Genomic DNA, 26,981 nt, shown 5'->3' on the forward strand with positions numbered 1-26,981 from the left:
TTTTAGTATGATCACATTTTGTCACAGGCTGCTATAATTAGGTTAATTAGTCATGGCTTCTATAGAGCTTATTAGCAAGCTAAAATCTCCTTTTCTTTTATCAGAAAGATTAAGTGCTGTAATGAATTGTTTCTTCAACAAAGCTTGAGCAAAGTACCTTTCAGATTGGCATTGCAAATGTGAAGTGGGATGGAGCATTCTGTATAAATTTTCAGTGGAACACTGAAAATGCTCCTGCACAATGCACTGTGTTTGCCAGGGGTTTCAGGCCAAAAGAAACGGATATCGATATTAACATCCCGGTCCATGCCTCCCATTTTGGGCACGTTAACTTCAGAGCAAACCTCATGAGGTGTTGAGGTCTGCGGGCACACAAACAGCCTTGTATGGCATGGCTGAGTAGTTCATATTGTTGTTTGGTTAATAACACCTACAGGCTAATAGTGCTCTGCAGTTGTGCAGTTGTCTCAGCTCCTGGTACTGGCACATCTGATGCACATCTATGATTTTTTATGATCTTTTTAGTTCAGCAGAAAGTTTCCCAGAGCTTTTTTTTGTTAACACTTGTGCCAGGGAGTCTCAATATTTACTGCTGTGTGAAGAAACCCATGTGCTTGCTGAGAAGGGTGCAGTTTGTGGGGGGAAAAAGGTGTTATCCTTTATTAGATCTGCTGAAATACTTGAAAAAAGTAGGTAGGTTGCAGGCTTCCTCATGCCTCTTTAAGCCTGGGATGGGAACTGAATTCAAACCAAGTGCAGGCTGAGGAAAAGCTTCTCTGAGCTCAACTTGATTCTGTCCATCAATCAGCCTGTATGGGAGGAGGTAACTCCTGTGAGCCCCTACTGAGGCTCATTTGTTAGCTTTGGAGTGAGGGGAGAGCTTAGCAGAGGATGCAGTTGTTAGTTTCAACACAAATACTGCCTCTGGGACATGGGAGGGGTAGTTAAGAGCAGAACAGGGAGTAAATTACACTGTTTAATGAAAGCAGTACCTTTTGCTGAATCCCTGGCCCCAGTGTTCAATAGCAGTGGTCATTTCAGATTGTCTGTTGTGGGTATTTAATAGTGATCTCTCGAGAAGTCAGAAGTATTTTTATGCTCCTGATCAGGTTTTCTGTCTTTTTTTCTGTTTCCTTTGTTACAGCATGTTGTGCTTCCATCAACTGCTGTGCTCCCAGTACTTAACTTGAACGTTGTTATTTCTGTTGGTACTTCTGATTTCTTCAGTACATGCAAGCTTGTCTGTGTGTGTGACTGTTGGTCACCTTCACCAATAAACATATGGCCGTACCTTAAACCACAAAGGTACAATGATGCTATTGCTTGAACTGCATAGGACAACAGGCCACAAGCAAATACATACAAGAGGTCACTTCAATATTTCTGTTGCAAGATGGAACTTGAGACAGGATTGGTGTAGAAGTGGTCCTTTGTAGCTTTGTACTCATTTCTTCTCCCTTCCTTTGCTTGATGATCTCCAGGGCCATAAGATCACAGAAACCCGTAATTGATGAGGTAGGAAAGGACCTCTGGAGACCTTATTGTGACCTTCCAGTGCTTAAAATGAGCTTATAATCAGGAAGGGAACAGACTTTTTACACATTCTGTCAGTGATAGGACAAGAAGAAATAGTTTTAAACAAAAAGATTTAGGTTAGATGTTAGGGGGAAGCTTTTCACTCAGAGGATGGTGAGGCTCTGGCACAGGCTGCCCAGAGAAGTTGTTTATGCTCCATCCCTGGAGGTGTTCCAGGCTGGGATGAATAGGACCTTGGCAACCTCATCTGCAGCTTGATTTAGTGGTTGGCAACCCTGCCCATGGCAGGAAGCTGAAACTAGATGGTCTTTAATGTCCCTTCTAACCTAACTGTCATATGATTCTATGAGGTCACCCAGTCCAACGCATGCTCCAATAGGGGCACCCAGGGCTGGGTGCCCAGGGCTGTGTCCAGACAGCTTAGTATCAATATCCAACAAGGCTATGCCCGTAGCCTTGTTTTCCTGCAGAACCATGATCACAGATAAACTACGTGTGCATCTGGCTCCCTCCTCAGCAGCCCATTCCCTCAGGCAGCTCTGGATCTCCTTTGTACAAATCCGCACTTCCCAAGTCTGATTGCCTTTGTGATATTTTCTGCAGTGCCTCTTCATTGCCAAACGCAGATGTGTCCCATAGGATAAGTGAAGCTAGTTAATATACAGCAAGGATACACCTGGGCAACTCGGATTACTTCTTCATCTCAATCATTTCCCTCATCTTTTTCTGAAGAGGAAGAATTTTCATTATGTAGATATGAAAACGCTACTGAAAGGGCATTGTTTAATAAATGTGATGTTGAATAATGAGCTCTAAATAGTGAATTCAGCTCTCAAGGAGGAGAAGAGCAGCAGACAAAGTAGTATATTAACCCCATGTTTATAATTTTGCAGAGTGCAGGTGATGAGATTGTGTGTGGTTTATGAGACAAAATACAAAATCATGTATCTTATATTTAAGAAAACTGGATTTTCTAGACAAAATAATAGAAAACTCTCCCAACTTTTTCTTTATCTACTTCTCAGACACTGAGATTTTTCATTCTTGTCGCAGATTCGTTGTGATACAATCTGCTGCATATATAGTCTTTGCACATAAGCAAGGTCCTTTGATCAGTCTGGTCGGATATAAAAGACTCACAGCTCACAGCTTCCTATGTACGTTTAAAATTATTATTATGCCAGAGTCTTAATTAAATCTCTTCCATTAACTCAGTTCTTAAGCCTTTTAGTGCATCTTTGATAGGAAGCATTGATTATGACACTCCGATCTTCTCTCATCTAGAAGTTTCCTACGGACATTAATCTGTCCTCAGCAGCCCTCACGTTTTTGAGAGGTGCTCACAGTGTCTCAGAAATGGTACATGAGATCATTCTACCTTTGGTTTCCTTTATATTTTTTACCCTGGTGGCTAATAGCCTGATGTTTATCCGAGATACAGCAGAGATTGGGATTGCATCAAATATTTAAAGGCATACTTTGTCGGTTTGATTGCAGATTGGAAATTGAGGTTTTCTGGATATATCTAGGGCTGTGTCCTTCACGTTCAGTGCTTCCTGCCATACCACAGAACCTGCTGATAGTTGGTTATTTTGAATGTAAAAACTCTTTGTCCTTTAAATGGAAGGGAAGAGAGAGCCTTTTTTTAGTAGCTTTCCAATATTCGATATTGCTTTTCTTAGTCATTATGTGTCTTTTAAAGTCATGTTGCTTTGCTTGAAAGAATCAGTTGCAGCGCACTCAGGAAAAGATGCACCTGGGCCCAAGAGTGACTGCAGAGAGACCTGATGGCTGAGCCGTGCAAGCAAGGGAGTGTAAGCAGCCATTCCATGTTGGGCACCAAGTACTGTACCAATGTGTAGGGTGTGTTTGGAAAGGCAGCGAAGGAAGATGGCTGAGGTTTGGTTCTTCTTTATAAGTCCCTCCGTGTCTGCTGTAAAGAAGCTGCTGGGGCTCCTTGATTCTGTGACGTGGTAGAGTTGAGAAGTGTTTCCTTTGCTTGGCAGCATTGGGTCACTGTGAAGACTGTACGTGAAGCATCCAGTTAAACTGTGATGTCTCTGGAAGCCCTGCTGGTAGCACCAACGCTCTACCTGTATTGAAGCCCTTGAGATTATCTTTTGTGAAGGCACTTGTGACGTGTGGATTATCCCCACGAATGCACCAATGACTCAGAGTACTGCCAATACCAGTTCCCTTGTCCTCTGATGAATACAGTCTGATGGGGCCATGGGAGCACACTCCTCACTTCACTCAGAGTTGACCATTTCTCTGCTGGAGTCTGATTTGATCTTTGAGTATTGCATTTTAAGAAGGATGTGTGGCTTGCATGAGAAGTGTCATGGAGACATGGCTGCAGGGAGAGACTGAGGAGAAGCAGAGAGGTGATGTTGGAAAGCCTAGAGGCTGAGGGGACAGTCTTCAAAAGGGCTCATCTGAAGGGGAAATAGCCATCAGATGTTGGAATCAGTAGAATTCAGAGCAAAAGACATCTCAGAGTTCTGCAGGAAAAACACCAGACATCTGGATCATCTGTGATGGAGGACAGGAAAGGACTGGCATAGACAGTTGGTGACTTCCATTGCTGGAGTAGTTCTGTTGGGTCTGGCCAAGTGCCCCATGGGGCTCTGCATACTCGTCCGCTTCTGGGTTGGGTTGCAGTGATGTGAGCTCATCAGTCAGCTTTTACTGAAAGAAATGAGGAAGATCAGAAATACATTTTTGTGCTGAGGGGTGATTGAAGTTTGTCAAAACCATCATGTCTTTATTTTTACCTTCAATAGAAGTGTCCTCATGAGTTGAATAATTCAGGCAGTGCAGCTAAAGAGAAAATAACACCTTTGGTGAATGAATAATACAAACCAAAACCCAGTTGGAGATAGATGGCAAATAATCCATCATTTTCTACATGAATCCTCCTAGTTAACAGTAGTATTCAAATGGAACAATTCATCTGCCTATGTGTCCCCTTCCCGAATGACCCAATCTATCACTGTGAGCTGAATGCAGGTTTGGCTTTGCCATTCCCCTGGAGCTTTCTCCAGCTGTGAGAGTGCCAGTTTCCTTCGGAGATGTGGGCCACCCACACAATATATACAATACAGACATAAGCAGAGCTTACCGCGTGGGTAGACAATGTGAGACCTTTAGAAGGTGTTTTGCAAACACCCAAGGCCATTTGCAAGTGTCTGATGTTCATGCAGCCACTCTGCAGAGTTCACACCTGTGGACAGGCAGAGATCTGAGGATGCTGTGCACATTTTGCGGAGCTTAACAACTCTAACTGTGGCTAATAATTAGGATTTAATCATCTCACAGACTCTTAAAACTGGGGGAATATTGAAGGTGTCTTTCCAGTGTTCTCCAGTTGTGGTTGAGAGCCATGTGATGTTCCTCCTAACCCTTGTGTTTTTTAACAGTAGGGCTCTTTCTTAAAGCAAGACAGATCAGGAGCTCAGACTGGGCCACAAAGCTATATGTTGTTGTCCCTTAGTGACAGTGCAAGAAAAGAGAAATCAAGATAATGTTGTTTTTTTATTTAGATTCTGTAGAGTGTTATGAAGCAACATCTGAACTCGGGACCAGTTTTGACCATATGATGTCCTGAGAATAACTGCCTTTTGTGATAAGAGTGTGTGTTTCCTCTAATAAATTTACAAAACTCATTGCAGCGTATCTGGCACCAGAAGATAAATCACATGAGGTTGCAGTGACACTGGAGCTTGGAAGTCATTCTTTCCCCTGGGGGCTCAGCCTGTGCCCTGGGGGCAGCAAGGGAGGAGAGCTGAGTTCATCATTGCTCACTGTGCCCCTCACTGTGCCCATCTGCCTGGGACCTTGGGGCGCTGCCATGTCCCCTTCCTTGGGCTCTTTGCAGCAATTTCCTCTTCCTTCTGGCCTCAGGTTGACTCTCAGAGGGGCTGTGTGTTAAGGTCACCATATAAGCACATCCACAGTTGTTCTGCAGTGGTAACCAGGGTTTCCTTCTCCAAGATGATGGCTGATATATGTTGTATTCCCTACAGCTGTAGGGGGAAAGAGTGCTTTGCATTTGTGAGCTTGTGAGATTCACAGAACTGCTGACAGTTCAGCTCCAATTTAAAGTTGGTTCTGACTTAGATGAGAAGCTGTCAAAGAAAACTGAAGTGATAAAGCAAATTGTCTGTGATTCAGTGGATGAAAAATCACTCTCTGAGAAAACAATGATCCGTGCCCTGACATGTGCAAAGAGCCCTGTTTTGCTGGCAAAGTCTTACTTTGAGATTGAAAACCCTGGGCCCTCCTGCTTCCAGCCATTGGGGACAGACACAGTGTGGGCTGCAAAGGCTGGAGCTGCAGTCCCTCCGGTCCTCTTGCTCATGTTTTATTTTGGTTAATGCTTTTTGTCTCTCTCAATTTCCATGACGACTCTGGTTGGCAGGTTTATTCTCTGCTATGTTGGGCAAAAATAGCCACGCTGCACAGGTTGGTTTGTCCCATTGCATGCCCCTGCTTCTCCTGCTGCTTGGAGACTGTGCTGTATTATCACAGGTGTAAGGTTCTTGGATAATGCCACAGCAGAGGTATCAAAATGTAATTAATATTCACAGAAGGATTACTGATTGAGATAACTTTCCCTGCTCCAGCTTTTAAATAGTAACGTGTCTTATTAACACCATCAGTCCTAATAAATGCAATTTAAATTGTTGACTAATGAAAATTTCAGCGTTAGTTTATATAATACAGACTTTACGCTCGCTATTAGAGAGCTCTTAATTCTGCAACATGTTGTTCAGGGAGTGAGAAACTATTATCTCTGATTATGTCTGTCAATTTGTAAGAAGAAAGCAGTTTTTCAGAGTCTCTCGTTAACATCATCAAGAGACTTCTCGAAGCAGCGGTAGCCAAAGTTCTCAAGTTTTACTTTAAGTCCCTTCAAGAGTCAACAGTTTAAAACCATTTTACACAAGCACTTGTGCTGATGAGTCTATTCAATTCAGCATTTGGCACCGTATTGTGTTCAGCCAGGAGAGGTGCATCACATGTATTTACTGCTGCCAGAACAAGGCACTGGGCAGGCTGTGTTCCTGCAGATTTCAGTCTCTCGTGTTCTGCACAGTGCTTGCAGTTGTGATGTGGTTCTGATATTAGAGCTGCGGCTTCTGTCTCTGACATTTCTCCACATTGGTGCTGATCCACACATGGCAGCAGCATCTGTTGGGTCCCTGCCTTGCTGATGCTTTTCACACAGTTCTTGGCATGCCTTGGGCATGGAGGTGAGCCAGCCCAGCCTGTAGCTGCTGAGTGGTATTGCAGGTGTTCCATTCTCCATAGAGCTGTTAATGAAATCGTGACTTTGGGCAAGGCTTGATTTCATTGCAGGAGCATGTAGAAAAACATCTCTGTGTTCTGTAGGTCTGGCTGTGGTCTAAGAGCACTTGACCTGCAAGGAAAAGTGTAGGTTGGACCGACCACCTCCTGGGGGTTCCTCCAACCATTATTCTGTGATGCTACAAGTGTTGTGTTCACCTGTGTCAGTGGCACTCACTGAGAACAGCTTTGTGACCTCTTTCTTTTCATCATCTGCTTCTGTTCTCACTGCTGGAACCATGAACTCATTTGTTATAAGGAGCCCTTTTGCTGGAGCATGGCTTCTGAATAAATTCAGTCAGTTAGAAAGACCAAAGTTTCTCATGGGAAGCTTTTCCAGAGGGAAAGTGTCGCTTTCCTTCCATCAGGACAGACTGGCCTCCAGTGCCTTCCACCTCATTTGCAGCAGCCCCATAATCCACAGCAATCTCAGCAGCTGTCAGGACATCTACATGACTTTCAAAGCCCTTTGGTAAGTGTATTTTTTCAGTTGATCTCAACATGGTGTGACACCAACATTTTTCAAGGCACTTTCTCGGCACTTTCTTTTTGTAGAGGAGCTGTATGGGATGTGAGCTGGAGCATTAATTGTGTGGAACACCTTTGCCCATCAAGAAGCTTCTGCTCTGCTTTGAGCGTGTCCTTGTTTCTACAGAAAATGGCTTATTCGCTGTCTTTTATACTCCACTTATCTCTTCCTCTTCATGTTTAACTGTTTGCAGCCTCAGATTATGTAAATCGTGCTCGAGATGTTTGTGTCAGTGAGGATTTTGCTTGAAATCCACAGGAACTTTACAAGCTGTGCAATACATTTTGCTACAACTCATATGAAAGAGGTTCTGGATTCTCTCCTTTTCTGTGTACTGCTCATAGTACACAGTTGTGTGTGTAGTTGCTGTGGCAAGAATGTTAAAAAACGTTAACATCCAACTACATTTTCATTGAAATTATCATTTATTCCCTCCATTGCTCGTCTGTACATCTCTTTGGGATATTCCACAGCTACCTGCTATAGGCTTGGAACATCAATGAGCGAATCCTTGGGTGTATTTGTCAAGTAAATCACTCTGTAACTGACACTGTCACAGCAGTTTGTATACAGAACATGTAAGTACCAAGGCATCACCCAGCTGTTTGGGGTTTGCAGTGTATTTGCTGGTCACCTTGACTGGATGGTGAAGTCTCAGCATTGTGGTTTCTCAGTGTGCGAGTGCCCAAAAGCAGTTTTTACCATCAGTTATGATTTTGGCTGCACAGCATCAAGGGGGCATTGTAGGCCTGCAGCTCACAGGATTGCCAGTGGTGTGCTCTCCTGCCAGAGGTGAGCTCGACAATTCCAGTACCCATCCACTTCTGGAATAGCTCATAGTAGCAAGTGCCTGCTACCCAAGTTGGTTGGGATCTGGGTTTGAAATGAGGAGTGCAGATTTCCTCTCAATTTGGGTTATGGAAAGCTGTATTGCAGGTGATGCCAGATTTTCGTCTGTTGTCTCTTCCAAACTCCCACCTCACAGTGCAGCAGAGGAGATGTGGGATGCAGCCATGGCTTCACTGGAAGGGGAAGGTCCTTACAGAAATGTGGGTGAGAATGTAAGGCTGTGCTAGGTGCTGCATGAAGTTAGATCTGACATTCTTGTGGCAGCCAGTTCAGAAGATGCAGGTGGCAAAAAACCTCATTGCAAATACCTTCCTCAGGTATGAAACTGCTCATCGCACCCTCGAGTGGCACTGTAAATGACTTATGCTGGTTAGCACCTGTTGATGTGACAATGTGCTGACAACAGAGGTGGGAAAGGGAAAGCAGACAAGGTCTGATCCTGGGGAGGTTCTGCTTGTGGCTCTCAGGTTCCAGCTATGGCCTTTTCAACAGAGCAAAACATGAGCGAACAATAAAATGAGAAAAGCAGTTCAAATGCATGTAGGATTTGTTCTTCCGTTACAGTAAGACTAAAGGTAATGGCTTTAAGTTGTACCAGGGGAGATTCAGGTTGAATATTAGAATTTATTTTTAGAAAGAGTAGTAGTTCATTGGCATAGCTGCCCAGGGAAGTGGTGGAGTCACCATCCCTGGAAGTGTTCAAGGAACATGGAGTTGTGGTGCTGAGGGATGTGGGTCAGTGGTCATGGTGGGGGTGGGTCAATGGTTGGACTGGATGATCTTAGAGCTCTTTCCAACCTTAACGATTCTATGATTCTGAAGACCTTCCCTGAATTTTCCAGGCCCTCTCATCCATGGAGGAGTTCAGAAACCTGGATCGGGATATTGAGGGCTCTGCAAAACGGTGGAAGAAATTTGTTGAATCTGAGTGTCCTGAAAAGGAGAAGTTCCCCCAGGAATGGAAGAACAAGTCAGCTCTGCAGCGCCTCTGCATCATGAGGGCCATCCGGCCCGACCGCATGACCTACGCTATTCGGTGAGGGCACTTCTCACTATCTTGGTCCATTCTCTTGCTTACCAGGCAACTTTGGGTCTGCGTTTTCTGGGGAACAGGAGTAATTCAGGAATGTTTGGCTTTATTTATTATAGACTATAAGTTCTACAAAATGGTTTTCTATAAAGGGTTCGTTGCTGAATGAGTTACCTCTGTCAACACTTCTCATTTAGTTGGAATTTCCTCCCTAAGGAAATCCAACCCCAGCATGGCCAATGGTGATGGAAGCAGGAATAAAGTACAGAAGTAAAGGGAAGTTTTATGGAGATGCTTAGTTTGTGTGGGTTTTTTGTTGTTGTTTGGGTTTTTTGTTTTGTTTTGGTTTTTTTTTTTTACTTTAAAATTCAAAATTTATGTGATACTAGTTCTGAAAGTTGTAGTTGTAAATTATGGATAAAAGGTAACCTGGCAAGCCTAAACTTCTTGAAGATATGCAAAAGCAGTATGGCTATTATGGGTGTTCCAGGAGAAACTAAAGGTCTTTGACTCCGTTAGGGCTTGTTTTTACATTCCTTGTCCTAGTAGTCTATCATCTGACATTCCTGCAATGCCTCCTATTCCACTGCCTCTCAGATAGTGTAAACTGCTCCTCTGTCTGGCATGTGTGATTATGAGCCCATGAACTACACTTTTGTGTGTGCTTTAAGATGCACAGAAAAACATGGACAAGATTTTGAGTGAAATACCATTATGGTCAATGTTACTGTATTTTATTCAGTTAAATGACAAAATTTACCATCATTATACCATTCTAAGCTACCTACTTTTTCATTAGTTACTGTTTTGGGGCTGGACTCTCCATATGTTCTCTCAGCTTTAAAAATTGCTCTTCTTTTTGCTACTTAGTTTCAGTAAAACATGCTTTTGTCTTTCTGAGCTTTTAAGTGCCTGTTTCAGTTAAGCATTCCTTTCAGTCCTTTTCATTCCTTTCAGTCAAAATTGTGGTACTTGTATAGCTCAAAACTAACTGGAACGTAACATTTCAATTCCTTTCTTACTTCTCCTTTGTGAAACGGTAAGAGAATCCAAGTTCAAAACCTTGACTGAATTTTTTTAGGCTTTGGGCACATCAAGCTTCTCTGATTGCATGAGAACATTTAAATGTGGTTTTTGTTGGTGTTTCTTGCCTAGAAATAGGTTAGAACATAAACCTTTTCAAATAGGAATGGCTTACAGTGTCTTCTCTAAGACTCAGTCGATGCTTGTGACTAAAATTCTTGTAGTCCCAAACATTCTAGGTAGAGCTTTTGTATCAGAGAACCATAGAATGGCTTGGGTTGGAAGGGTCCTTAAAGCCCACCCAGTTCCATGCTCCTGCCATAGGGGCTGGTTGTCACCCCCCAAATTACACTGCCCAGGTTGTTCAGGGAAACAAAGCTCATATCCCCAAACCAAATGGATAATTCTTAGTGGTAACAATGCCAGCCAAAATGCCTTTGGCTTCTTTTTTCCTCCATGAAAGTATCATTACTCCTCAGACCTTTCTTCAGCTGGCAGCCGGGCTAGAGCAGGTGTTGATCCATTAGAGAAGAAAATCGGTGTTCCTAAGAGATTCACCTCTCTGAAAAGCACCCACATCTGTTCATCTGTCCTTCTGTCAGTAAAACCTGGTATTCTGATGGTAAGAAAACGTCTTCGCATTGGGTGTAATAGCATCCCTAATAGCCATGACACAGTTGGGCAATAGTCCTTTGGTATCCCTTTCTTCTGAGTCTGTGACTGTTGAAAGAGTGAAGATTCTTCCAGCAGTGCACTGGGGAGCTGCATCTCCTGCCCTAAGGACTTCAGCCTTGGCAATCCTGGTTCAGCCAGAAGTGCCGATCATTGCATCTGATCAAATTTAATTGACTTTTTGATAGTTTCTTCTGCAATGTCATTGGATGCCACAAGTTGACTTGCAGTTCTCAGCTTGCTGATCTCTTCTTTCTGTGTATCAGTTGAATCTACTTGTGCTAAATACCTAATTGATCGTCAGTGAACTCACTGTGAGTACTGTCATAACTATAGAATCATCTAATTGTTTGGCTTGGAAGGGACCTTTAAGATCATCTAATTCCAACTCCCTGCTATAGGCAGGGACACCTCCCTCTAGACCAGTTTGCTCACAGCCCCATCCAGCCTGGCCTTCGGTGCTTCCAGGGAGGGGCATCCACTGGCTCTCTGAGCAAACTTTTCCATTGCTCACCACCCTCACAGCAAGGAATTTATTCGTAATATCTAATCTAAATCAACTCTTTTCCAGTTTAAAGCCACTTTAACCTTCCAGCCTCTCTGAAATGGGTGCTTGGCAAATGCTTGAGTGCCTTTAAAGAGTCAAGGAGGAATTCACTAACTGAAACTAAGGTGCCCAGGGGCTTTTTACATGCCATATGGTATCCAGACCTCACCTCTAGCTGCTGTGTAGAATGGTGCAAGACCCTTTGTGTCCAGTGCTGCATGTACCAGAATTATGCAGATGGTCTTGAAAGCTCTTTGGAGTCTAAAATGACGTGGTTACCATCCTCCCTACACCTATGTACAGAGTTCTTTGCCTTGACCTGCCTTGGAAGTTAGAGTTTTTGTCACTCCTCATGGCAGATCTCTGGGGATCTTTGCAGAGGCTGTGCATCAGTTATGTAACATATATGGACTCCTCACCTATGGGGGGACTACACAGAGCATAGGAAAGCTGCAAGCCACTCAGTATGTCTAAAGAGAATACCTTTTAGTGGCACCATAATTGAAGTCCTCCTGCTTATCCTGTGGGCTGTTTCTATGAATACATTGTGCAGCACCAAGTGCAGCCACCCCTCCATCCCATCTCTGAGGGCAGGCTCTGCTTTCCTGCACTGTGACCCATTTCGGTGTCTCCAGGTCACATTAATTGTATTTCTTTATCTCCAAAGCAGTACTTCACGTAGAGTGTTGTGACCTTGTATCTCTTGGACTTCCTTAGATGTCATACACTGACTGTCTCCATCAGCTCTTCAGCACATTTTGACCCAAGCCAGAAAAATCTACTTTGAAAAGGCACCAAACAAATTGGAATGTCTTCCTTTTGCAATCCCTTGTGCATTTCTATTCCAGCTGCCTTTCACTCGTCCTTGAAGAAAGCTCTCAGCTCTCTTAGAAAGAATTTGGCTGCCTTATTCTGGTATTATCCCCAAGTTGAAAACTGGTTGATGTTTTTGTTCCCCTGGTACTGAGGTTTTCAAAAGGCTGAGTCATGCATCTCTGCTAGAAAAGCAACGGCTTGTTCCTGGGCTTTGAATGTAATGCTCCTGCCTTTGAATCAACGCTCACTGTGCCATCTCTGTATAAAGCAGTGATTTTTGGTAAGCTCACCCCAGGGAAATTCAGCCTGGCCGTTCTCCATACTCTGCTCCCTTTTCAGGCAGCTCCTGTTCGCTCTGTTGTATTTTTCCTTGTGAGTCTCATGCAGAGACCCAGCGACACGCACAGGATATTCTTAGAGCTCTTCCCTTTTATCTTCCCAGAACAAAGCAATTTTCTAAATCATCCGGACTTTTTGTGGCTTTTGGTGCTAAATCTAAAGGAATGTTGCTTCCTCTCAAACTGGATTACAAAGTACGCTGCAGTTTTCTATGTATCAGCTTAACTATTTCTTCTCTCCTATCTGTGTCAGAACCAAACCAGAGCTTGCAGCAGCGATGTCCCACTGTTTGTCCTTCTCACTTCGTTGTTCATCACAAATATTTATGTGCCACAGGCCATCGTACACCTATAGGAAGTGCCAGAAGTTGCTAGCAAGGGGTGGATCCCAGAACCTGGGCTGCAGACCCTTCCTAAAATGATTTTACCCTCATTTATTTGAGTTTCTCATTTATTTGAATCAGCAAAAGCAAAATGAATGAGCTGATTATTTGCACGGAATCCTTTCTTTCCTGAGCTGTAGTAAATTGGCAAAACTTATTTCTTTCTGGCAGAGATTTTGTAGAAGAGAAGCTCGGCAGTAAATATGTGGCTGGGAGACCCCTGGATTTTGCAGCTTCCTTTGAGGAATCGGGACCTGCAACCCCGATGTTTTTTATCCTGTCCCCAGGAGTTGACCCACTGAAGGATGTGGAGAAACAAGGTAAGTGAATCATGGCTGCAGGTGTATCACAGAACTGCTATGTATCTTCTGCTTATTAATCTTGGCATGATGGTTTTTTTTCCTTGTCTGTTTGTAGATAGCGGAGTAATCTGGCAAAAATAGATAATTGTGAGAAGATGCGATGTGTTTCTTATTGGGTTCTTTTTGGTTTTGTTTTCCTTCTTCGAGGCTTTTGGATGTTCGTCTGAAGTTTAAATTAAACTTGTCTCTTCCCTGCGATGCTGAGATTCCCGGTGTGGTTCACACTGCAATGATTCCTGAGCTGGTTTTGTACACAACCTATAATTTACGTCAGAGGTATCCAATGCACTGTTAGATAGCTAAAAATAAGCAGCAACTCCCTGTAGCATTATGCTGGTTAGCAGCAAAGTGTCCGGTTTTTAATCCCATCCTTCCTGAGCCATTTTTGGTGTGGATGCTGTGATGTGCTCTCAGCTGCCCTCAGAGCCCAAGTGCTGGTTTTGCATTTGAGAGGCCAGCCAGGGCCGTGGTGCAGCAAGTGCTGCAGCCCATTGCTGTGCTGTTTAGCTCCCGACATTCAGAATTTGGCTCCGGGTCTCAGCTCCACTCTGGAAGCATTTCTGTTTTCAGCCTGGATATGTGGAAACGGGGACAACTTCCCACTGCACTGCTACCAAGTCATTGGAGGAGCTTACTTTGAGACTGTTACAGCAGAAGAGCTCCATCCCTCTGGAGCAGAGGGCTCAGTTGCCTTTGGGTACCGCCTCAGGGCCGGTGCACATTGCTGCTGTGCTCCTCAGGTGCTTTTCTCCCTCTCCAGCCATGCACTACCCACATCTCTAAGAGCATTGCTCTTGGACAAGCACTGCTGCCAGCAGTTCACAGTGTTTAAACTGTATGAGTTAACACTAGCACAGTAGAACTGCTGGCCAGTTTTTGGCAGGCAGGTCTCCAGGCTAAACCTCAGTAGGGCTGACAATCCCAGCAGACAAACCAGCGACACTGACCTAAGGCATCATGGAGGTGCTTGGTGGCTGAGCACTGTCTGCCTGAGCTGCAGGTTTCTTTTCCTTATTGTGGTGCACTGTTGGGTCATCCCAAATAATATTCAAGCCAGTCCTAACCTAGGCAGTCATAGAATCATAAAATGGCTTGGGTTGGAAGGGACCTCAGGTATCATCAACCTTGAACCCCCTGCTGCAGGCAGGGCCACCAACCTCCACACTTAATACCAGCCCAGGCAGCCCAGGGCCCATCCAGCCTGGCCTTGAACACCTCCATGGGTGGATGGGGCATCCATAGCCTGTCTGGGCAGCTGTTCCAGCAGCTCACCACTCAAATGCTGCTTTAGTAGCAGAGGTACTGGGTCACAGCACAGGGCACTTCCCAGGCTTTGAGCTCTGTTTCGTTCTCTTTCTGCCCCAGCGTCAGGTCTCACTGCTGTGAACTGAAGAGGATTCTGTGGGAAAGGCCCTGCCTTGTGCCTGGTTTCTCATTGTAGCACTCTGATGCTCCTGTCTTTCACTGTCTCTTTCTTTTATGTGTGATGAAGCACTGAATTCCAGCTGTGAGTTATTTGATCAGGATGGTAAAGATGTACTCGTTTGTAGCTGAGCACCTGCGTTAGTCTGCCAGAAAAGTTACAGCAACTAAAAGGGAGGGAAATCTGGCAAAATGAAACCCTTGCTTTGGTGCGGCTGCACTGCCCTTAAACCTGCCTTGCTGAAGGCTGGCATTGCCTGGCTGTGTGCTCGGCTGCCTGTTGTGAGCTTGCTTTATTCCTCCTGGAGAGGATGGGTCCTGAAGGCAGCGTTGTTCTGTGCAGAGCAGATCAGCAGCTCTGAGTTGGTTGGCAGCCAGAGACAGTGAGAAGGAAAACTGGAAGTTCTTAAAGATGGACAAAACTGTGTCCCAGGGTTCTTTATCTAGTAAGGCTAAGTGGAAAGTGTAAACAACTGGAAAGGATTGAATGTTTGTTTTATCTATTGCCATCTGTTTCCAGTCTGGTACCAAGAGATCAGGCTTGCTAGACAAATCTCTTCCTTGTTTTACTCTATAACTTGCCTGGAAGCCCTGGCCACCCATTCAGTTTCTACAACCAAATGGGCTCCTGCCCTTGCTGCTGGTTTGAGCACACGTTCACATGGCACGTTTCCCCACTGAACAATATCTTGTTCAAAGCTTATTTAATCAGCAGGAAATGATTTTAATTTCCTACCGCTGTAAAATATGTTTTTACATGAGGTTACAGGGGAATAATGTTCTTTAAACAAGAGACACTTTGTAATAATGTACCTTTGTGTTGATTTCACTCTGTAATTAAAAGTAGTTTGGAGGAAGCCAGTGCTGTTTTCAGTGCTTTGGCAGGGAGAGAGACAAGATAACTCTTGTGAGAAGTGTGATAGCTCTTCTGTGAGGTTTCAGATAAGGCTGAACTCAGCCTGGCTACAGCTGTTCCATTTAGACAGCACTGAACACCGCTCTTTTCTTTTTCTTTTAGGGAAAAAGCTTGGTTACACATTTAACAACAAGAATTTCCACAATGTGTCTCTGGGACAAGGCCAGGAGGTGGTTGCTGAGCAAGCTCTGGATGTGGCTGCAGCAGAGGGGCACTGGGTCATCCTACAGGTACTGCTGTCTACCCCTGGAAGCAGACTGGTTGCTCTGCTGGTGTCTGGTTGCTGATTGAGTTAACACAGGCAGGTTATCAATTCTATCTGATGAGAGATGGGGCAAGGCATTACCCATGTTTTCAAACCACTGATTTCTGCTTGTTTCTTGCTGTTATCTTTTGCATTTTATCAGTCTTTGTCATCTTGGCTCTGTTGCTCTTTGAGCCCTCTACAGGATGTGCAGTTGTAGGGGGAGCTGACAAAGGAGATGATGCTACATTTGCCTGTGCTTCTGTTCACTCCATAAATAAACAAAGGAGCAATGTTCTTGAGAGCTGATAGAGTTGCTTACTTTCCAGCACTCCAAACTTGCTGTGTATTTAAATGAGTTATGGGGTACGCTCCACCATATGAAAGGCAGAGGCTATCAGTGGAGCAGATGAGAACAGGTAAATGCTTACAGCTCTCATCACAGCTCAGCAAAATGATGCCACGTCTTATGAAGTGTGAGGGGAGCTCTGTCTTCAAGTGCTCTCTTGAGTCACTTACTCTGTGAGTGCTTTGGTTTGCTAATATGCAGCTCTCATCTCAGTGCTTGGGAATCCCTCTGATTTCCTCGATGTGGATTTTATAAACATTTATTATCACTGAATTGTTTGTGTAAGGATTAGGCTCAGACAATGCTTGGTGTCCTGCTCTGAGCCTACGGGCTTCATTCTGGATTTAAATGAAATGCCATTGATATTTTGATCTTCCTTCATGCTGCAAGCTTCCTCCAAGGTAGACAATTCTGAGCTTGTCAAAAGCTTTTAATAAAGGCAGCTGCAATGCTGGCATCTACTTTTGAGGCTGTGAAAAAAATAAGCAATCTTATGAGATATCTCCCATTCAGTATTGCAGAGTGTAGTTTTTAGTTTTCTTTCCCATAATGGGGGTTAATTGCTGTATGGGATCTGCAGTGGTGCAGAGCTGGCAGGTTGCTCTGGGGCTCGTATGGGAGTTCAGCTCATGGCTGCTGGCAGATTTTGATGCATGGCAGAAACTCAGGGGTCCCAGCAATGGCTGTGAGGATGTGGTGCCACATACCAGCACTGGGTCTTACTGGGGGCATTGGTTTATCAGGGATTTTCTCTGCTTTCATCACAAAACTGATGAAGCTGTGCACATAAATATTCTAGTTCTTTGTTGTGATTGGTTTAGAAGAAAGCAATGTAGACAAGACTGATTCTGAGCAGAGGTCAGAGCCCTTTTTTCCTGTTACTGCAGTGATAGATCTCATGAGCAATCCAGGCAGAGCCTGTGAGCAGATGGTGCCAGGGGGTGGTTTGCATCAGGACAGGCTTGGGAATGTCCAGCAGGTGCTTGAGGCTGGTGGTGCCATTCCCCTCCAGATTCTGCTTTTGGGGTCCTGGTCAGACATGTGGAAGGACAGCAGAGCATGGGACCTTAGCTGCCCATCAGAAGGGCTGAGATGCTCAGCTCCAGATTGTGCCCATGTCTTTCCAAGGGCTGGATCTTCATGTAAAATGAGGAAGAGATGCTACATGGCTGTCCCCTAACCTGAGCAGCTCATACGCTGTTCTTTTATAGTCAACAGAATGCATCAGTTCTTCCTCTGGATGAAGTTGTTTGCAAGACTGAACATTTTTTCAGGGCTGAAATGCTGACTACTCCAGATACTGGTGAATCAATGTCTAAACTCATCACAGCAGGAATCAGTGCGCGGCAGTCCCACAAAGGATGCTTTTGTCATTTCAGTCACAGGTGGTCATGAAAATACTTGCAAATGCTTGCCATATGGCAGTTGGTTTGACAAGATCTTTCCTGCGGGGCTTCTGGTGACAGATGCCATGCAGACCACTTCAGGAGTGTCTGCAGTTCACTTGCACAGCACCTGGAATGACACAGACAACTCAATATGCAAAAAATACCCAAGCATTTTGGATCATCACTGTCACAGTAAGAGAGCAGATCTCAAGTGGCAATCAGGGTAAATCAGACTCACTGTTTGGAGACTGTGTGCCATCCGTAGGACAGCTACATCCAGGCTTCCTGATTGCTTTTGAGCAGGGCAAAAGCAGCTGTTAGCTTCACTTCTGCACTTCATCATCCACTGAACAACTCTTCAGGTAACATGAGTAGAGCTCCCATTGAATTTGCTGGCTTGTATCAACTCACATACATGCTCTCCAAGACAAACGCTTGATAGGATCACCTAAATGGCTCCTACACATATCGTTCATTACTGGTCCTTGATTGGAACTAGAAATAATGATAGTCAAAAACTAAAAGCAATGAAGAGTCAAGTGGTTGTGTTTGTGGGAATCAGTTGCTACGTGGTATTGAAACACTTGGGAACTTCCTACTGTACTACAGCCACAAGATCGCGGTTCTTGTGCTATGAAGGGCTGCTGACCTGGGGCCAGTTCCATTGGAGCTGTAATGACCGGCCAACATTGCCTGCTGGTTGGCAGTCATAGGGCCTGGTGTGAAGGGGTCTGTGCTGGAGGCAGGACAACAAAGAAACTACACCTGAAAAACTGAAGAAAGTCTTAAATTTTCCATATTCATTTAGATTTTTGCATCAAGTCGTGCTTTTCTCGAGACTCTTATCTGGTGCCAGAAATAAAAGAGAAATAAAGCTGTTGTGTCGCAAGGATGGGATGCTCTCACAGTATATTTAATCAGAAATTGGGTTTCTTTTCCAAGTTTCCAAATGCTTCCTCCTTTCACTTTGACCGAGAAGAAACCCCATTCTCCCTTACTTTAAAAGACGGGAGATAGAGTTAATTGCAAACATTTGGATGATGGATACCAGCTCATGGCACGGTGGTTCATGGTGCATTGCATGGAAGGGAATGGTGAGAGCTGACTGAGGATGGAAAGCTGTTCTCCTCCTGGAGGTTTACACAAGAGTTCCTCTAACAGCATCTCCCCAGGTCACTTGTTGTCATCCTCCGGGCCTTTCCTGGAGTGGTTTGGCTGTGGGAGTGTTGGTGACGGCTCTCTCCCAGGGTTGGTAGATTTGATGTCCTTGAGGGCTGGCTGTTGAAAACCCACGCAAATGTACTTTTCTGGAAAACAAGATTTATTAAAAGTAGGAGGAAAATCAGATCAAAGAGAATAATGTGCTCGGCTCAGGGAGCTGGATAATCTATGCCTCTGAATATTAAAACACTGATAGAAGAAACTGCGAGTCCATTGCAAGCTTTTGTGATGAATCTGTCAAATCAGAGGGTGCCATCTGACTAGAAAATAATGGCTTATTTAGCATGTCTTCCAAAAAAGAGAGAAATTACTGGAGCACACTAATTAGTCTAAACGGTATGTGGAGTTTCAGAACAAACTTTGAAGGATGAAATGAGGAACACAGGCAGAAGCATCAATTGTAATAGGAATTTGTAAAGATGGATGAGGTTTACTGGATGGTTTGCACTATGAAGGTTACTGATGTTATTTGGTGTCCCTCCTTGAGCCGGGGAGGTTGGACCAGATGAATCCAGAGGTCCTTTCCAACCCTGAGCTTCATTGAAATGAAGATGTGAGCTGTAGTAAGGCTGCAGGTGCCAAACAGGGACTCGTTAGGGATGCTGTAGAGGTTGAACGTTGCTAACAGAACTGCTGAAGAACAGTCAAGGGACCAATCTCACTTGAAACATTGCATAGGCTCAAAGAAATGACCATGTGTTGATGGCTTTGCATTGATGCTTGATTACCAGAAGTGTGGTATGGAGCAATTAGAACAGGCTGTAGGACTACAGTAGTTGAAATGGGATGAAATTTAGTAGAATAGTGCAAAATCTTGTGCTCAGGACTTAATAGCAAAGGGAAAAAGAACTTTGGATGGTGTTTCTCAACCTACTGGCAAAGAAACAATGAAATTTGTTTACATGTTTATAACTGCAGATCTGGATGAACTGACGCAGAGAAGAATTCAGACATTAGACATTCCCAATTTAATTGTAGTCTTCATCCATTAGCTAAAATGTCATTTCCTTCTCTTTGTGATCGAGGTAATTTAATTCTTGAGCATCTTTCCATTTTCATAGGTATTGCTTCACTGAGTCAGATTTATGTGAGTCACTAAACTGAGTAACAGTGAGCAAAACTGTATGAGACCCAGACGTTGGCAGAGCACTTCTTACTGTATGATAGAGTCAATGGAGACTTCTGTGCAGCTCCCCACTAGACTTAGCTGCAAGTGTGAGAGATATTGTCCTGTATGACATGTGTTGTCCATTCTAGGCACACACAAGTATTTGACACTAAGCCTCTGCTTCATTAAAGAAGGGACCACAATCCTCCAGCCACAGTATCTTTCATTCCTAGGTGTATATAAAAGGAGAATTACCCATTCTACTTCCAGTTCTGGTTCATGAGTTTTTCTCCATTCTGTTAGAGAAGTGTATTAGCTATCAGACAGGTGTTCTCTTTCCCACCTCATGTCATAGCAGCCATCCACAAAGTTTTTCCACTTGCAAATCCACTTACAGACCAGCAGATAACACACATATTGATCTGGGATTGAATTAAACTTTCTGTTGGGCTTTTAATGCTTACGTAGATACTGCTGCTTCGGTGCTGTCATAAGACTGCCCTGGAAACCTCTGTTCCAGGACTGTTCTAAAAACAGTCCAATGTTTGCAGGCACCATGGATGTGCTGCTAAGTTTTCAGGCCAGCCCGTTTTGGGTTTTGCCTTCTGCTCTGCCCTCCATTTGCCTTCTCTGTACCTTGTTCAGGAGGGTTGTTGATCAGCCTGTTTTTGCTCAGCTTCTGGCAGAGAAGCAGTACACATTCTCATTTGGAGCTGTGGTCACAGTAGTTGAGGGCTTACAAAGCTGGGCTTGTTCAGCCTGGAGAAGAGAAGGTTCTGGGAAGACCTCACTGGCAAAGGATATGATCCTTCCCCTCTACTGTGCCCTGGGGAGGTTCCATCTGAGGGTGACAGGGCACTGTAATAAAGGTGGTGGAGTCTCCATCTCTGGAGATATTCAAACCCACCTGGACACCTTTCTGTGTGACCTGCTGTAGGGAACCTACTTTCAGGGGATGTTGGATGAGGGGATCTCCAGAGGTTCATTCCAGCCCTTATGACACTGTGACTTTGTGTGATTAAACCTCATGCCACCACTGGGAGTGATCATGGCCAGGGAGCAGTGCCCTCCCGCCCCCCATCCTTTCATATACCCCACCATGATGCAGTGTAATTAAAGTACTGGTGCTGTCTTTTGGGCTGACAAGCCCAGTTTTTACACTTGCTATAAAATCAGTGACTATTTTCTGAGAGCATCTCATAAGAAGAGGAGGCTTTGTACAAACAACTAATTCCCACTGCTCAGGGATTTGTGATAAGGCGAGGAGAGAGCTGCTTCAGAGCTGTGAAGGATCTCCAGTCGCTATCAGCAAATGGAGTGCACTGTGGAGTGTGTGCTGGTTTGTATATATGTGGTGCTATTTCTGATGGTTGCCATAGGAACACTTGCGTCCTGTGATATATGTCCTGCCTTCTGAAGTACAAGCACACAGAGGTGCTTTGGAAGTGAATTCCCAAAGAGAAACCTCTGGTGTTCCCATGTTCCTGCACGTTCCCTCCAGCCCTGCCATGGACCCTTCTGTGCTGCTCCATCACTGCTGCTCTGGGATGCAAAGTGGGGAGAGCAGGGAGCGTGATGCAATGGTATCAATCAGTGTCATGGGAGGATATCTCAGATTTCTTTCTTTACCTCCTTTTCAGCTGTTTCCTTTGGCAGGATCTGGCTCCCACCTGCTTCTTTATCTTTCCATTCATAAAGAGGGATAACACTCCCATGGATTTGAGATGGTAGCCAGACAGAGACATGAGATGCTGGGAGCCGTCCTTCACATGAGAGCTCTTTCATAGACCTCTAAACCTGGACAATAAAAACATGTAATAAAGCAATGAATTACCTTGCTGCCTTGGGTAAATGTGTCTGCTGGGGCTCGTCTGGAATCAGGAGGACACAAAACTGTGCGGTGTGATTTAGGGAGATGCTATTGGCAATGTGTGAAGCCCCGAGCCATAGGGAGGTGGTCAGGGCTTCATTATCTCCACTTTCTGCCAAGAGAAGCAACAGGCAGCCCATGAAACCAGCAGGAGGTTTCCAAATGAGTGACGGGAGGGGACTGTTGGGTAAACAAGTCGCTCAGCCATGGTTGGTGTTAGTGCAGCATTCTCTGTGTTGCTGTTATTGGTAATTGACGTAACACTGAATTATTATGACCACAGATGCTGTCATTACTCATGTTCTGTCAAGTTGTGTTATCTGACTACTGAGAACTAATTTTCCTTCAAAACTCTGAATCCCGTCCATGGCATCTCTGTCGTTCAACAGGGAACTGACCATGTTTGAACTGCCTCTGTCGTGCAGATGTTTCATTTAATTAAATCATCAATTCTTAGTACCAACCTGTATTTTCCTGCTTCTTTTCCACCCCTTCCATCACAAAAGTATAATACACAAATGCTTTGATTATCATTAGATTTGAAGTGTTTCTTAAGCTGTCTGAGAAACCGAAGGCAGCAATGCTGACAGATAATGGTCATTGGTGTCATGTCAACACAAGCTAAAGCAATTATTTCTCAGCCATCTAACGCCATAAAAACAGATGAAGGAAGAAACTACCAATTAAAGATGAAAATAAAAAGGATCAGGTATACAGTCTGTGATTAAATTGATACCTAATGCTCGGTTTTTCTTATGCTATTCTGTTAAGCTGCTCTCCCAAATAACTAAATCTTTGTAGATGTTTGAAACACGCTGGTTATTTGTTTTCATCCACTATTGCTTTATTGTTGCACTTCTAGAGTGTGTTGGTTTCCTGGGCCCTGAGAATTACCTTGTCTCTTGAAATTGTAAATGCATCAGACAAGCAATGGAGCACTAACAGCCAGCTATAATTGCATTTTGTCTGCTGCTCTTCATATGGCCGTTGTTTACTATGGAGTGGCTTTGCTCTGAACATGGTTCCTTTGTCTTCCTCCTCCTCAGCTCTCCCAGCACCTCAAAACCAATTTCATTGGAACAACCCCATAAAGTTTGGTGCAGAAGGGGGCAAATGGAAGCTACCAAACTGGAGGGGGTTGATACTTACATCTTGAGTCCTGGGCAAGGAGACAATGGGGAAGTTTTCCCTGAGATCTCAGTGCACCTTGTGTGCAGCCCCACAGAGAGGAAGGAAATGGAAATAGTTAAGCACCCATTTTTAGAAGACGTTGCAGTCTTTAAAGACAGTTGCACACTTGCTCTGCTGTCTTATGATTTAGTGCATGCACCTGGTTTAGGAAATGATCACCCACCTTCTCTGTGATGCTCTGCTGCAGACATCTGTTTGCAGGCATGCACCTTTCCAGTACCCTTGAAAATTGGTGTATATCCAGAGGCAGAGAGTGCTTGTGAAGGCACTGTGGGCTGCAGTAGTGCCTGCATGACTCAGAGCAGCCCAGAGCTATGGCTTAGTGGATGGGAGTTGCTGGTCCAGCTTCTTGTAGGGCAGAGCTGCAGTGCTTACAGATCTGCATACCCTACAGTTGCTGTTAAGAGCCTGTAAGTCAGCCTTCACCATGATAACTGCATATTAGGGTAAGCATGCAGTGTTTTTTCTGTCTGTGAATTGAAGCTGAGCTTCATTCTGTGATCATCTCAACTTCTACAGAGCCCTGCGACAATGAATTTGCAATTTAGTTATGCATCATGTGGAAAAGTACAGCTCTATTCATCCCTATGTTGTTATCCCTCATTCATCACCTCCATTCTGATATCTCTCTACTAATTGGCAAGTCCAGATCTATTCAGTGTCTTGTTCTGTGGAAGCTATATTCCTTTTGGGAGAGAGAAATGAGAACTGGGTATTGCATTTCAGATGAAGGCCCACCACGAGTTCATAGAGTAGCATAATAACGTTTCCCATTTTGTTTGCTGTTCCTTTGCTGATGTTTGATTGCTGTCATGCATCGACCTGTTATTTGCAGAGTATAACAATAAGAATTCTAAGATCTCTGAGTTCAATTTGGAATCCATCATTGCTTACATATACATAGCTGGGGTTGGTTTTCTGTGTGCATCACAGCATCTATCAGCACTGAATTTCTCTCTTCTGCCACATCATAGCCAGCCACTTAGAATGATGGCGCACTTGTGCAATTCTTTCCCATCAGTTTTGATTTTTACCACCTGGAATTACTTTGTCTTATGACTAACTTTGTCAGCTCACTAATCATTCAGGTGATTTTTGAACACAGTAAGCAGCACCAGCTCCATGAGTAGCTTTGCAGCTTGTTTCCTATGGCTTAATTGTTTGGATCTTGGTGTTTTTTTTTCTCCTGTGAGACTGCAGTAGTATTGTTAAGTGAAAGATAAATATCTCATTCAGATTAGGATCTAAACATGAAGAGACATGGGCACATGGTGAGCAACCTACTGGATATAACTCTACCTTTCCAGCAAATACAAAGGGAGTCCATGGTGTCAGGCTCACATTCGGACATCACCCTGTTAGGTACCTAAAATGGGCTGGAAATCATATATTTCTGTTTTTCTCCAATTCATACTATGTGCTAATTCATTGCTTATTAGAGCTCCCGCCAGTTTGCCTAGTGCATACTGAGCAGTAATGCAGCATTTCCATATCTGAGTTTCTTTAGGGTGCATACCATCTGGTCCTAGTAAATTGTTGTTATTAGTTTGTTAATTTATCCTAAAATCTCTTCATCTGCTGCTTCAGTGTAAGAGTCTTTCTGGTGATTAAGGGGCTGGAGTGTCTGTCACGTGAAGGGGTGTGTGTGTGGGGGTTAATCAGTTGGTTGAAATCCTGTGGTGCAGGGGGAGTGGAGAAAGGTCCTATGAAGAAAGGTTGAGGGAACTGGACTTGTTTAGCTTGGAGAAGAGAAGGCTCTGGTGGAGACCTCATTGTGGCCTTCCAATATTTGAAGGGAGCGTATAAACAGGAGGCGGAATGGCTGAATACAAGGGTGGACAGTGATAGGACAAGGGGGAAGACAAGGGGAGGTTTAGTTTGGATCTTAGGAGGAAGTTTTTCACCCAGAGGCTGGTGACGCACTGGAACAGGTTACTAAAGGAGGTTATGGATCTCCCATTCCTGCAGGCATTCAAGGCCATGCTGGATGTGGCTCTGGGCAGCCTGGTCTGCTGGTTGGTGACCCTGCACACAGCAGGGATATATAATATCCTTTATTTTCCTGGTAGGGTGGTTGAGCACAGAGCAGTTGTGGAGTCTCCATCTTTGAACATATTCCAGGACCCCAAAGGCGCAGTGTTGGGCAGCCCGCTCTGAGCAGGAACCTCCAGAGGTGCCACCAGCTCAGCATGCAACACTGCTCCCTTAAAGAGCATTCTGCAAATACATTCTGCTGTTCTGTTCTGTGCTGGCCTTGCCTTTCTTGGGCGCTCTGGGTGCTTCTTGCTCATCTTTTAGTTTTATAGGCTCTCTGGTATGTTTCTGGCTTCTGGAGAAGGTTTTATTATAAGTTTTTATGGTTTTCAGAAGATTGCTCTTTAAAACCTTTTTCAGTCGTTCCATGGCTGCATTTGGGGCTGTTTTCAGTTTTTCCCATTTGGACGCGATTTCCATTTTCTGAAGAATGTCATTTTACTCTTAATAGTCTCCATTACTCTGCTGTTTAACCATGAGAGCTCCTTTCTGATCCTTTTTATAGGTGATATATATTTATTCTAAGCCTATTATATGGTTCCTTTATGTAATTTCCTTGCCACCTGCAAGCAGTTTATCTTCTTGGCATCTGCTTTTAATTTAAATTTAGCAGGATCCTTGTCCTGTCTTTGGATGGGATAAATCACCTTCCAGAGTGCCTGTTAGCACAGCCACCTTGGGTTACCCACCATGCTTTAACATTACAGGAGATTTAGCCCACAAACCCGACCTGTTCCTGATGTCAGAGAAGCCATTTTCTTGCCTGGAAACTAGAAAACAGTGTAGAAAACAAGGCAAATCTGTATCCATTTTACCATCTCTTCATAAAGCTGCTTTATTTTCTGACAGGTAGATGTAATTATTTGCACAAATACTTCATTATTTTATGCTAAAGCTATTCATAAAACCACCTTGCTTTAACTTTTCCCCACTAACTTGCACTTAATGCTATTGAGGATCCTCACTGTTACTCTGTTCAAAATTAACACACGTTTTAATTTGGGCTTGGCAGATCTGGGGAAATAGCATTACTTTGTCAGCTGTACATAACTGTAATGAACAGGACATTATCAACCCCAAGAACACAAATGACCCCAAAATGGCTTGCTTAATTGCCAGTCTTTTATATAGATTGCTTTGAATTTAAAATTGATGTGCCAGGATATCTGGGGATGTGAATTACACAGTGGGACTCTTGGGTCAAGAGCCTTCCAGGGCTTAGACTTGGTGGGTGCTGGTCCTCACAATGGATTTGGTGCCCGATGGACCTGGCTGTCAATGGGGGCACTGATTAAGTAGTTTCCTCTTTATCCCTACTAGAACATCCATCTGGTGGCCAAGTGGCTGAGCTCTCTGGAGAAGAAGCTGGAGCAGCACAGTGAGGGAAGCCATCAGGATTTCCGTGTCTTCATCAGCGCAGAGCCAGCTCCGTGCCCAGAGAGCCACATCATTCCGCAGGGCATCCTGGAGAACTCCATCAAAATCACCAACGAGCCACCAACCGGGATGCACGCCAACCTGCACAAAGCCCTCGACAACTTCAACCAGGTAGGGGCCATCCTGCTGGGTGGGCTGGGGGTTTGGTGGGTGCTGGAGTCATGCAGTGAGATGTGGAGGGACATCGCCAAGCCCTTCTCATCACAGTGCCTGCAGACCCCTCAAGCCCTGTTCTGCTCTCCAGATCTCTTTCCATTTTTCAGTGGAGGACTTGGGCAATCCTGGCCAGCCTCCTTCTTGCAGGAGGTCACAGCGTGCTGAATTTCAGCCCAATTTGTGCATTTGTCATTAATGTATGATTCTTAAA

At 44.3% G+C, this 26,981-nt stretch overlaps 1 protein-coding gene across 4 annotated transcripts in view; it reads left to right on the forward strand.

The window, feature by feature from the left end:
• Positions 1–26,981, forward strand: part of DNAH9 (dynein axonemal heavy chain 9) — a 155,803-nt gene that overhangs the window by 109,080 nt on the left and 19,742 nt on the right. For all 4 annotated transcript variants that reach the window (XM_015880078.3, XM_085522724.1, XM_085522725.1 and 1 more), the window contains 4 exons: positions 9,106–9,299; positions 13,244–13,392; positions 15,875–16,002; positions 26,498–26,725. In XM_015880078.3, the coding sequence (XP_015735564.3) occupies positions 9,106–9,299; positions 13,244–13,392; positions 15,875–16,002; positions 26,498–26,725 (699 nt within the window). The remainder of the gene's footprint in view (positions 1–9,105; positions 9,300–13,243; positions 13,393–15,874; positions 16,003–26,497; positions 26,726–26,981) is intronic.

Source organism: Coturnix japonica, chromosome 23, assembly GCF_054131305.1.
Source record: "Coturnix japonica strain WE chromosome 23, WE-NBRP24, whole genome shotgun sequence".
Classification (NCBI taxonomy): Eukaryota; Metazoa; Chordata; class Aves; order Galliformes; family Phasianidae; genus Coturnix; species Coturnix japonica.